Source organism: Gopherus evgoodei, chromosome 3, assembly GCF_007399415.2.
Source record: "Gopherus evgoodei ecotype Sinaloan lineage chromosome 3, rGopEvg1_v1.p, whole genome shotgun sequence".
NCBI classification, from domain to species: Eukaryota; Metazoa; Chordata; order Testudines; family Testudinidae; genus Gopherus; species Gopherus evgoodei.
The window spans coordinates 134443076-134456342 of record NC_044324.1 but is presented as its reverse complement, the minus strand read 5'-3'; the positions used below and the strand labels follow the sequence as shown (position 1 = coordinate 134456342).

Here is a 13267-nt window from a genome sequence, read left to right as displayed (position 1 = left end):
TTGGCACCATTAAACCCACACCCCCAAATTTTTTAGGAGCTCAACAAGCTGTTTAGTTTTAAGTGCATATAGAGGTGTCATCTATCCCAGGTGGGTCAGGCCTACATGTGAAAGACTTATCCAGTCCATCTTTGTTTCAGAGAGGTATGTAGGTAAAAAGCCAGATCCACAGCTGGGTCTTTTCTACATTAGTCATTTTTTACCTTGTTACTTGGTTGCCAATTAACTTGTTAGTTAACAAGGCTGGAAAGGTAATCTGGACACTCCCCAAATGTTTGTTCCAGAATACAAAGGGACTGTGGTTTACCTTGCAGCCTAGTGTCCACACCAGCCTTTACAACTTTTACCTCCTTTGAGCTAATTGGCAATAAACTTGAAATAAAAAAAACTTTACTGTTGACCTGGTCTAAATCCATGTTGCTAACTGGCCTCACTGAAGCTGTGCTTATTTACAGCAGCTGAGGATCTGGCTGAGGCTGTTTGATAATTATATTCAATTAGAAATTGTCGCTAGGCTATCTGTATGTCAGTGCTGCAGCTATATGAACTGGTGAATGCAGGAGCTCAGTTTTCCATTTTTATGTATAAATACCATCTCCTGATAGCAGTAAACCAACTAGGGAGTGTATTTGAAGGTCATACCATTACTGAAGTGCTTTAAATCACTTGGCCTTTGGTTTTGTGCTTTATAAAGCACTTTGAGTTATGCTATAATTGCCCAGAAACACACTGCCTGTCATGCTTAAAGGTACATTTGTCAGGGTTGGCAGCCCCACAGTTTGATTTACCTTACTAAAATGATTTTCCAAAATGGTTTAATTTTTAAAGTTCCTGTGTTCCCAGCTTCCATGGTATTGTCATGAGTCTAGTGATAGCTGTTTTTCCAAAAGCCCAATCACCCGGATTCATGAGGATCTCAGCTTTCATTAAAAAAGTAAGTTTCTAGCCCTCATGTTTACATAGACAAGCTTGAAAATGTGACCCAGGTGCAGCCTAAAAGATCAGAAAGGAGAAGACAAACACAATGAGCCCAAAATTTGTAATTAATGCTCCCCCCAACCAAAAACAGCAACAAAAACTACCTCATGATTTTTGAATGAGTGGATGTGGCAATACTAAAGTTCATGTAATTCTTTATTGGTGTACTTTATATATATGTATTTAAATTAATAAAATCAATTCCAAAAGCCTCACTTACATGCAAGGCTATGAAAACAACCTGCTATGGGGATGCACCGGTGACAACAACTTATTTAGTGGGGAAACTTACAAACAATTATAAACTATAAACAATTTAAAAAAGATTTTAAGAGCTATAAAGAATACTAGTGTCCTTTCTACATACACAACTATGCAGTGGTTGCTTAATATAGCACTTTGTTTTGGGATTGTATAATACATATTCACCTTACCCCAGCTGATAAATTTTTTAAAACTACTCTCACATATTTTCCTAAATAAGAACCCAAACTACATAAAAAGGGAAACACCTGGAAACCCATATCATGAGTGAGGAAGAAACATTAATTAATTTTTATCACAGAGCTTTATAATGGACTGTATAAAGTTTCCTACTGTAATTGGTATATACATTCAACAGTTTTATTGTATATCAGAGCACGTAATTTTCAACAGCTGCTGGAGAGGCATTGCTGAACTTTCGTTTCCATCACAAACACCTATTAAGCAGTCAGCATAAACTCTTCTTGTTACAACCCCTGACATCACCCCCACGGCAAGCAGACACAGAACAGTAATTGCTGAATTGTGTATGAAAATTATGTTTTATTGTCTACACAACTGAAGGTTTAACTCTGACTTCTGCTCCAGTCAGCTCTGTTATAAAGAAGTAATTCTTTCATAGAACAAATAAGCACAGTACACCATTGTAATCTAAGGAACAGGCACTATTTATGTATTGGAAAGACTTGTTCACAATAGTGCTAGCAGTTTAATGGTCCAGAAGCCACTACTTTAGCAGCTGTAGAGGAAGAAAGCACAAACAACAAGATATTATACAGAATTGGATATAGCCTTTGAGAATACAAATGGAATCATCCCTGTTGACACAACTGTCTTATCTGTTAGTTTAACAAGCACGATTGATAGGTAGGGACCATGTATTTAATGTTTATATAAGCGTCTTCTCCACCATAGCGCTCAAAGGCTTCCAGTGTTTCTTGAATCAAATCTCCAATATTTTCACGCTTCTGCTGGCTGTAGTCAATACCGTCTCCTGAATTCACTGGTTAATAAAAACAAAATACAGCATTATGTTAGAGTTTTCCTTGTAGCTTTCTGAAAACATGACATAGCTAAATAGAATTGCTGGTCAATCTCAATAACTTCACTGCAATCTTTATCCTGTCACATAAAGTTGCAGGATTTAAATATATGAAATTCTATCTATCCATTCATCATCCATCCTCTTTCCACTGAAGTTGTCAATATGGTCTAAAATATATTTGTAATATGCCCATTATCTTAGTATCTAGAATATTATTCTGGATTTTTAAAATGCAGAAAACAAATTTTATTAACATCCACAGGCTTTGTCTCTAGAGACAGTCCCATAGCTGGTCAGTAACATCTTAAGACCATTACTGCTTCATTTCATAGTGATAGTTGGGACAAAACTAAATCACCAGATATATAAATGCTTATCTCTGAAAAGCTAGGGTCTGTTGTGGTATGAAATCCTTAGTGGGATGCTTTTTTGGGATTATTCCATGCTAAACACCAGATCCACATGCCTACAGTGTTTCAGATTGTGGAGCTCAAAGAGGGGGTGTCACTTGGCCAAAGAGATATATTTGGAGCACAACACACCACTCAATCTACTTTTACTCCCTGAAAAATGGGTTAAATTAAGTTAATGACAAGAGGACAAATTATTCTAGCCCCTAGACAGAACAACAACTGTCGCAGCCTTCTTTAACATGGAGCAGATTGAGAACTGGCTGTGATGTTTATTTGTGCACAAACAGCATATTAGCTAATATAAAGAGCCCGGAGTAAACTGCTGCACAAAAGTTTTAAAAATGCAAAACAGTGATAGATAATTCTGCTCCCAGGGATTTTAAGAGAGATTTAACGGGGAAAAATGTGTTACAATTTGCCAGAAAACAGCACTTCAAAATCTCCAAAGATCAGACTCTCTCAGCATGAATATTCTCCAAAACGTACATCAACAATAATTTGTTAAGGACACTGGATGGCTTAGGGAATTGTTGATGGCTCTAGTCCAGCCAGGACACACAGTCACTGGGAGAGGTTACTATCTGATGCTTGTTTGGTGGTCCATGGGAAATTAGTTAGTGGCCTCACTCCAATTATTAGTGGACAAGTATCTACGTCATAAAATTCAGCATCTCAAATAATATTATCTGGCCATTTTGTTGACAGGCTTAGCAGACAGGCCAAGGATACGATTATCAAGGACACAGAAACAACTTCTCATTGCTAGAGACAATGGTTCCTTTCTGGTCAGGACTAAGGCACATTAAAAGGGTGGGCCAGGTTTTACTGCTGCCGTATCTGCAGTGCCTGTTCTTTAGAGTGCAGATCTACAAGGCCCCAATCCAGCAAAGCACTTAGCCACATGCTTAGTTAGTTAATTCAATTAAGTCACATTAATTCAATAGGACTACTCACATATTTAAAATTTAAGCATCATTCATGCTTAAGTGTTTTTCTGGATTTGGGCCCAAATGACTCCCAGAGTTAGATTTGGATTCTGGATTTCTGTAGTTCTTACAGAAAGAAACCAGTAAAAATTTTGCAGCCCTGTACACATACAGAGATCAGCTGAACAATTACGTGAAAAATCATCTTAATGGTAGAAATTTGATCCTAGAGAACTGCTAACACTTTGTTACAGTTATATGTATAACAATTTATCAACCTTGTAAACTCTTATGCTTTATTTATTTATTTGCAAAATGTTATATAAAATTATAGTATGTAAAGACAGGTATTCTCATCTGAAAGATATTATGATGGCTCCCTTTTAAAAAAAAATCACTTCTCTGTCTGATTACATTAGTGATTTCAGAACATATTTGTGACACCACTACTATGGAAATGGCTATGATGTTAGAAATAATGGACTATACCATCATGTAGAAGACAGCAAGCTGGTATTGCAGCAGATCATTTTAATTTACACAAAAAGGTTGTCAATCAACAATGGTAAGAAAGAAAGAAAAAGAAAAAAAGAAAGCATTACAAATCAAATGGTGTTTTGGTTAAATATGCTTTTATCAAACAAAAAAGGCCTTAGATTGATGGTAGCACTTCATCCATGAAGAGAACTGTACTGCCAACATTTTTGACAGTGCCTGAAGGTATTTGTGATTGTGCTGCAGCAAGGAAAGCCCTGAACCCTGAACTTATCTCTTGGCAGATAAATAAAGGAATTATTGATTTTCAAATTGTTTGCTAAAATCTGTAATTTTTAATCCTACATGTTCTCTGATAACGATCTTAAACAGCTTTCATATGTCTTAAAAAAGTCCATTCCAAATGCCATAATATTGAAGTAACAGTGATCTATCACAAAGTGGGAGATCTGGATTAGGTCTCCGGAGGATGACTATGCACCTCAGTTGTGGTGGGGGCAGGATGTATGTCTTAGCTGATTCCTGTGCAGAAGAATTTGTAGAAGCATTCAATACTGGGACAAGACATGTAAAATATTTCCTAGATTAAACAGCTTGGAGGTTTGATTAAAAGGTACCTGATAGGCTTAGACAATGATAAGGGAAACAGTATGCACGGGATGGCTGTAGCGATGTGCAGACTATCATTACAAAAAAATTTCATCAGAGATGCACAACCTGTGTAAGGTTCATATCCTCAAGAGAGTCATTGTCCACTCTAATTTCAAGACACAGCGTACAAATGACTATACCAAAAAGGTTATTGCAGCATTGAAGTCATCTGCTAAGTCCCACAATAGCCATCCTACATAGCTATAGGAATTAGCAAATCTTTCAGACAAATAAAGTAATGATTAACCTAACAGGACAATATCCACCCCAGCATTTGTCAACACTAGATGGATGAGACAGACTGATTTCCTCAGCACACCTAAGGCTAAATATCTAGTCATAATAATGATGAGTACTTGGAAAAAAATTGCTACCGAATTACAGCGGTCTCACCATGCCCTTCTCCGGTTTAACTTTATTTCACTGTTAGCTTGTATATGGAGCCCATGTTGTCAGCCACAGAAATGCTGCATTTGCAATGTGTGAACATGGATCTGATTCATGCTTTTTAAGAAGCTGTCCTTTGCAACAGTAATCAACAAAAAGAAAATGTTAGAAAGCATGTTTGTCATACTATGATGTCAAAGCAAAATGTCTGGCAGATTCTACTTGTCTAGAACATGCATATTGAAGGAATACTAAGATTTCAGGTCTAGAGGACTGGAATTGGAAAAATATTTTTTAATTTCTTTCCTGGATCAAAAAAAATAGTTTCTCTGCCTCCTAAGCTCTGTACAACAGTATATAATACTCAAAGGTGAACTGAAAGGCTTTTTACCTGTCAAGACCTGCTTTAGTTGATGAAATCACTAGAACAAAGATATGCAGGAGTGGCATTCCTTACACTGCTCTAGTGATGCCATCTGCCGTAGCAGGGGAAACACAGAGCTCTGAAGGCCTCAGTACAGGTCTAGGGAGGAGAGTGAAGGGAGGATGTGAAGTTTGCTTTAAAATGTATTTCAGACTAGACATGTTTCTTTTCATGATTAGTATCCTATTCCTTTGTTTGTTTTCCAGTTTATTTAATTTCAGCTCAATTTTAAGTTTTGGAGAGTTAGTATTACAAATACAAATATTAAAATTGTGACATATTAAAGAAAGAAAAGCAAAAAATCTCTTAAAGTGTTAAGGATTGAGTATATGAGGCTAGTCGCCATGTCCTGAGGGGAACCAATTTGTAAGATTCAATCTGATCTACTTTTATCTCTGGGAGTTCTTTAGAATCTTAAAGTGTACTAAAAATCCTTTTAGTTTATTAGTGCTCTCTTTTAGGCAGACCTGGTCTCCTTCTATTCAAGGTGTTTTAATCAGCTGGATGTGCTGAAGCACCTCTATGTAAATCAATGGTAATAAAGCTTGCCATTGACAATGACTGTTTCCAAGGTCCTACTTCATGGATGACATGAATTAAAACTGGAATGGCTGTACAACCATAAAGGTAGAAAAGTCAGAGCATTTGGAATATTAGAACTTCCCAAGATTTTAAATTCTTCAGATCTGCTCAGGTCTTGTTGAAAAGAATGAGATTCAAGCAGACAGCTGAAAAGACTTTGAAGCAGGCCCTTTACTCTGAACTTAAACTTTTTTTTTTAAATAACAGAGATGTGAGACTGTAGTCAAAGACCGTTCAACTATTTCATTTCTACTGCACAAAAAAAGGATTAAAAAATTGAATTCTGGGATATTCTGATTGCAGCAGACATTTTTGAACAATAGTAAATAATAACAATAATACATAGCTCTTATGTAATGGTTTTCATTCATAGATCTCAACGCACTTTACTGTGGAGGCTAAGTATCATGCTTCCCTTTTTTCATTTGAAGAAACTGAGACACAAGGAAATTAATTTTGCATCCTTTTGCCAAAACTCTACTTCCCTTTACCAGTTGGTGTCAATCCTCATTGCCATCTCAAATGCGACAAAGAGGATGCAATTCTAAACTACTCCTTTGCTTCACCTTGTGGCCTGGACTGTTTTAAATCATCGTCATTGTGTAGCTGGATACAGTCTATTTAATATGCCTTAGAAACTTCATATCAAGAAGTATTATCTCTATTCAATATTCTGCAATATTGCTCCGCCCAGTGTTCACAGAGAGGAAAACGCAGCAAAGCTTGTGATGAAATTGCGTGATATGTCACAGCTACCATTAAACAAACACTTGTTTAATCCACCACATGGTCATCTGCCCTCACATCGCCCATTGCGGGTAAGTTTTACTGAGTGAGGGACTTACAGTAGAGGACATGTGGCGAGCTTCACGGTCCTCAGAGAAAGAGAGAAATAATTATCTTGTCTCGGACCCCCACTCATTGTCAAACTTGGGTTTGATTTACTGTGAAGGCAATGGACCCTGCTGAACCAGTTTCACACCGGACACGGAATTTGTGCTGCAGCAGAATTTCAGTGGCATTTTAGCAACAGGCCACTATGTCAGTGTGGAAAGTCATAAACCATAACACCTATTATTGAGGACTGCAAAATTACTCAACTTCCTGGAGGTCTTCATGCCTTGAACATCATTGACAGGAACACTGTGGCTTGGCTAAACTGAATTGCATACACCAAATAAATAAAATCTATATTTGTGCATGACAGCAATAAACAATTCCTTTAGCATACTGACAATAGTCTCCACTGCATAAACTGAGTAATTTTGAAACCGACTGCATATATCAAATGATCAGGCACAAATTTTACCTGTAAATTAAAAAAAAAAAAAGTATGATTGTTTTTATCATTATTTTGCTGAGACCACAAAAAGGGACACCAACATGTTAATTTTTTTAACATTCTGCTTTTCTTGTTTTAAAAACACCTTTTAATTATTCAAGCTGAAAGTATTTCGCAAAGCTGTGGGGCCAAACTCTACCCTTGAATATGCACCGAACTCCCACTGACTTCACCAGGAGCTTTAGTTGCATATCCAAAGGCAAAACTTGGTTGCCTAATTTACTTTTCACCATTGAGGCCAATCATTTATCTTCTACAATGCTACAGTCTTTAGTTACAACCACGGCAAGGGAAAGTTTAAATCTAAGGAGAAACCAGATATGTTTGCAATTAAACAAACGCCAAAAACATACATACCCATGGAAACGTTTTCTATTCCTCTAAAATGTATTTTAACAAAACCTTTATTTTGGGTCCAAATTTACTTGATATGATTTCTTTAAGTATTGTATCTGCTGATACCTTCTTAATTCTTACCCTCGTTTTTTTGCTTTAATAATAGAAAGAACCTATATTTTGTGTTGTCTTCCATACATGGCTACATTTTAGTTTACTTCATAAATTAACATTTATTTTTAGAATAAATGTATTGTTTGGCTAAAAACAATTCTGATAGTTAATGCTTGGTGAAAGAATAGAAGTAGTAATCTGATTGGAAAGGAAACATTTGACTGACTTATGTTTTTAGTAAAGATACAAGCCCATTGGAAATAGTTTTAACTACTTGTAAATTGCTGCTGTTAAAAAAATCTTTCTTTTTTTTTTGAAAATGAGCCAAGATAGCAGCTGTTATCACAGTTTTCCATTTCCAGGAAACATTAGCAACATCAGATGCAATCCATTCTAAGTCCAGCTTTTTTTTTTTTTATTGAGACACTAAAATGAAAACCAAATCACAGATTTTCTGACAAATGTTATTAGCAAACATAGTCAACCAATAAAGGGGAAAAAGATATTTCTAAAATTATTTATCTTTTTAAGTACTTACATTTCTCTAATAAACTTTAACTTTGAAGTCTGCCCATGTTTGTACTAGTGATCAATATCATAACAAAGCAGTGCTAAATAATCTTAGATAAACAGCATGCACGACAGGGGACAGAAGCATGAAGCAGAAACCTCAGTGGCCTTGATGCACTGTTTACTGTTGCAAAATAATAAATTAGGTCACAAATCGTGCTTAAAGTGCAAAAAAGGTTGCACCATTTGGGCAGATCAGATGTTTTCCCAATTATTTTGGATACAACCGAGCTTGTACAAAGTATCTTTTGTTTGTAGAGAAAAAGTGTTTGTGTGTGCAAAATGGGAATGGATTTGCTAGCCATGAGCTGAAAATACATTTGCATATTTTTTGATGCTAACTTCTGTTCCAATTGGAGCTCAATTAATGCAAAATTCATGAAAACAATGTATAAACATATAGACATAGACGCCCCATAATATGTCCCTTCTTTAGGAAAGCTTTTGTTCATGTATGCAAAATGCTGAAAGGAGCAGGGTCCCAGGACTGTATGAGTGGAAAGTTCAGTGATTCATGACTTAGTATTAATAGAATGTTAGGCTATGTTTGTATACCTGTCACTATCTATTATGGAATATGTTTAATCTTCTTTACAAAAATGAATGTAAAGTTTAAGGGCCCAATCTTGCATAACTTGCACGATTAAAAGCCACTGACTTCAGTGAGAGATTTGGAACTTCACTGACTGCAGAAGTGGGCCCAGTCATTACAATGTAACCGTAGAAAAAGATGTTAAAGAACTAAATTGTTCTATGAACATTAGTCTGAGTCCTGTGACAAAAATGAAGAAACCTAAAGAGGAAGAAGAAGAAACCCAAAAATGAAGAATGCCTAAAATTGCCCGTTTATCTCTTTTTTACTGTTCCCTAAAGAAGTGGACTTAAATGGAAACTTTAGGACAATGAAGGGTGCTTAAAGATAGAGAAGGAGATGAGGTGGAGAGATGTGCAGCTTCTCCAAGAGGTATTTTGTGTATGTACACAACTAGGCTTGAACACTTGTACTTTTGACAATTAGAGGACTGGCAGCTCAGGAAACTTAAGTGTGCTTATTTATTCTCAAGCTAGGTATACAGTGCAGACAGCTGCAATATGAGCTTCTTAAAAATCCATAGCAATAACCTTAACCCTGACCTCTAAAGCAAAAAATATTTCATTCTTTATACTGATATCTCTTTTAAACAGAACTAAGCAAACTTTGTCACCTGAACCAATGTACATGAAGGTTAGAAGTGTCTGACCCTCCCAAGGGTTGAATTTGCATTCCTTTTTATGAACAACAGTATGATAGTCACAATAAAGGAATGCTCACCAAAAGTCAGTTAATAAACATGCATTTTTCAGCAGAGAAAGCTTCCATTTGAATTGGTGGCAGCTCTTCAAACAAAATGAAGTATGTATATGTTTTACATTATTGGCAGTAAGCCAACTTTACAATAAACTGACACATAATGCTGCAGTCTTTATTTACAATGGAAGATGTGATGCAGCTAAAAGATGGAAGGTTATTCACTTGTCATTAGCCTTCTCTGAGTAAACTGTCTCTGCAGATGCACCATTTTTGTACTGTGAATGCTGAAACCTTTTGAGAGCTGTAACGCCAGGGGCAGCACCCACACACCTTATCCAGAACCAAATGTTTTGACTGAGGCTATAAGAATACTTGTTTCAAACTGACCCCTCCCCAGTTATTTTTGCTTTGCAAAAGTCTCTCTGAAAGAACTTGCAGGAAGGTGAATAGCTGGGGAGAAGCAAAGGAAGAAACACTCAGAACTCCAGTAATAGATGAGTTACCTTCATTTCTTCTTTGAGATGATGTCCCCACTCTTTTGGAACTTACCAGCAGTAACAGACCCAGGAAGCCAGAGGAGCACTTAGTTCAATAAAGACTGAACTCTCCAAATGAGCATCTGTTTTAGCACCAGTACTGACAGAACAATGTTGACTAAAACTGAGAGTTGAGCTCCTCATAGTAGCTTTACAGAAACAGGCAGGCTTTTAAACATGCTGCAGAAGATGACTTTCTTCTCATAGAATAAACTCTAAGGATACCTAGTTATGGACCTATGTATGGTTCTAGTGTCTCTGAATTCAGAATATGCTCTAGTTAGAAATGGTTTTCCCTTCAGACTTCCCCTCAAAAGCAATGAATAAATCAAAGGAGATCTCTGAAAAGGCTTTACCCTACCCAGACGGGTCAGAGTTCACTAAATGTTCAGTTAGTGCAATATTGCGTCCTCAGACAAGTCATGAGATTTTTGGAAACAAGATGAGGTTAATACACTGATTAAGGTGAAATTGTGAAGTCCCTTTGGGAAGAAATTTGGAGTGAGAGTGCAGCATCGCCTTGTTGTTGAGGAAGATTGTGAAAGGTGGATTTGGAATGAATACCTGAATCTCACTCATTCACCCTCCACACTGATTTATTAGCCACTAACAATGTAACTTTCTGAAAGGGGTAGTATGGAGAACATTCCCCAGCAGACACAAAGGGAAGTGATAAATCTTGGTTGTATTAAATTTATATTCTATGACTGGTGAAATTCATAGTGTATAGATCGGGGATCTGCCACGAAGAACCTCTTACAATATAGTTGTGATAGAAGATTTTCCTAAAAGATATCACATGTATATGCAGGAAAGAATGAGACCTAGCATGATTAATTGATCCTTGGGATTACAGTACTTTTATTATCTTCATGTCCACAAATGTCTCTTCCATGAAAAAAGCTATAGATGCTAAATAAATCAATAAATAAAATAAAGTCAGTCCCTGAGTTTGTAAGAAATTGACTTCTAGTTTGTGTGGCAGTTCAGATTTTTGAAGGGGAAGCAGGCTGTATGAAATAATGCTTGAAGAGACTGCACTTTGATATGTAATCGTGCTAAATAGTGATATGCTTGTATTCCATAGTGAGCAGTTATGTGTGGGGCTACTACCATAATGTGAAGTAAATCCACTCTACCCAGCTGCTAATCAAAGGTTTTTGGTTTTTTTTGTCTTTATTGACTTTATTTTAGCTTTTGTACACAAAGAAAAACATGGTCATATCCATCATGAACAAAAACTTAAAAAGGCAGAACTAGAAAACATGTGTGTTCTTCAGCAAAGCAAAGCTGTGCTAAAGGTGCTGCAGGAGCTGAGATAGGTGGTTTGTTATGGGAGTCCCAGCTCTGGAACTGTCTGCCACTTTGGATCTACAATAAGAACCTCTCTGAGTCTGAAAAGCTGAGAACTAGATTGTGGTTGTTGGTAATGGCACTAGAGATTGAAGTTTAGAAGCAGGGTTATCCCATTATTCTGTGGAGAAGACCAAATGACATGTTCATTATGGTCTCTGGGCCAGCTCTACATATCTAGGAAATAATCACCTCATAACCTCAAGCAACAACAGAGCTACCATTCATAACAATGGGAGTTTTGTACAAAGATAGAGAATAGACTATGTCCCTTATGTAGGATTCCATCCCTCCCCCCGTCACCCCAATCTATCAAGAGCTTGGTACTACCACTTAAATCAGGCACTGGGCTCTAGGTTTGGACCAAAGAGAGCAGAATTAGACATATAATGTGGCAACACAGAGAAAATGTTTTTCTCTGGATACTTATGCAAGCCTTTTTGTGATTAGTTCCTTTGCTACTTAATATAAAATCATCTCTTATTTTGTCATTTTTGTGATGGCATGATACTTTGTACAATGTGTTTTCAAAACTGTGCTCCTAAAATTTTTCCATAGGGACTACAATGTAATGTTAAGACATTTAATGTTTCTAAAACTCTAGTGCAATTGTGTATAATCTGATAAATAAATATATAAATAAATAAAGCTGGTTTTACATAAAACCATAAGATCAGAAATTGCTAACTTTTTTTCTGAGAGATTGTTATTGTTAATACACTTTCCAACGTTTTAAGAGGAAAAATGTTTTCAAATAAGCAATCATTTTCCTATTTATTTTGTTAACTATTGTATTATTCTTTTTGTTCATTATTTTAAGATAATAGTATTGTTCTTCCAAAAATGATCTCATTATCTCCCTCCCCATTTAAAACAGTATTTTTGTAAAAAGCAATAGTAAAATATATTTACAGGAGAGGGAATAAAGAAGGAAGTTTGCTTTACTGTATCTATGCTATTATTCTGTTGTTGGCAAGTATATTAGAAATGTCTAGTACTACTATTTGAGACAATTTTTATATTTGTAGAACTGGAATAATCCACAAGCATATTGTCCCCTATAGTCATATTTGTTTTCCACATCCAATGAATGTAATGTACACAGAAGAAAAACTCCACTGCTTTTCTTTTGAAGAGGGCATATGAGACACAGGGGGGCAAATCCCTCTTCCTTTAGATCTGTCGTTCTTTACTGAAGTCTAGGGAGTTGCATGGTTGCAACAGCAAGCAAAACCTGACCCAGTGACTTAGAAGTGACTTAGAAGTGAAATATTCCTGGCACTCTTGTACTTAATATATTTATTGTATATATTTTTGTCTAAAGGCTGATCTAAAACCAAACTCTGGATCGGAACAGCCCCAAACTTGGGAAAAATCAAATCTGGATGTGAACTTTGCTTCTCAGTTTAACTTCTGTCTTTACCTGCTGCAGATGTTCTGGGAAGGCAGGAAGTAAAGTAGTCCTAGCTGTGCAGTGGTTATCAGAGCCATCCTCCAGAAGCAGGGCAGAATGATTTAGGGCATATCTACACTTACCTCCGGAGCAATCGATCCAGCGGT

General features: G+C 36.5%; 1 protein-coding gene across 4 annotated transcripts in view; it reads right to left on the bottom strand.

Moving 5' to 3' along the window:
- Positions 1 to 1205: 1205 nt before the first annotated feature.
- Positions 1206 to 13267, bottom strand: part of PACRG (parkin coregulated) — a 465845-nt gene continuing 453783 nt past the window's right edge. For 2 of the 4 annotated variants that reach the window (XM_030556714.1, XM_030556713.1), the window contains exon 6: positions 1209 to 2245. In XM_030556714.1, coding sequence (XP_030412574.1) covers positions 2085 to 2245 — 161 coding nt within the window. In that variant the 3' untranslated portion in view covers positions 1209 to 2084. Of the gene's footprint in view, positions 2246 to 13267 lie in introns of all 4 variants that reach the window. The other 2 variants (XM_030556715.1, XM_030556712.1) reach the window with 2 other exon arrangements.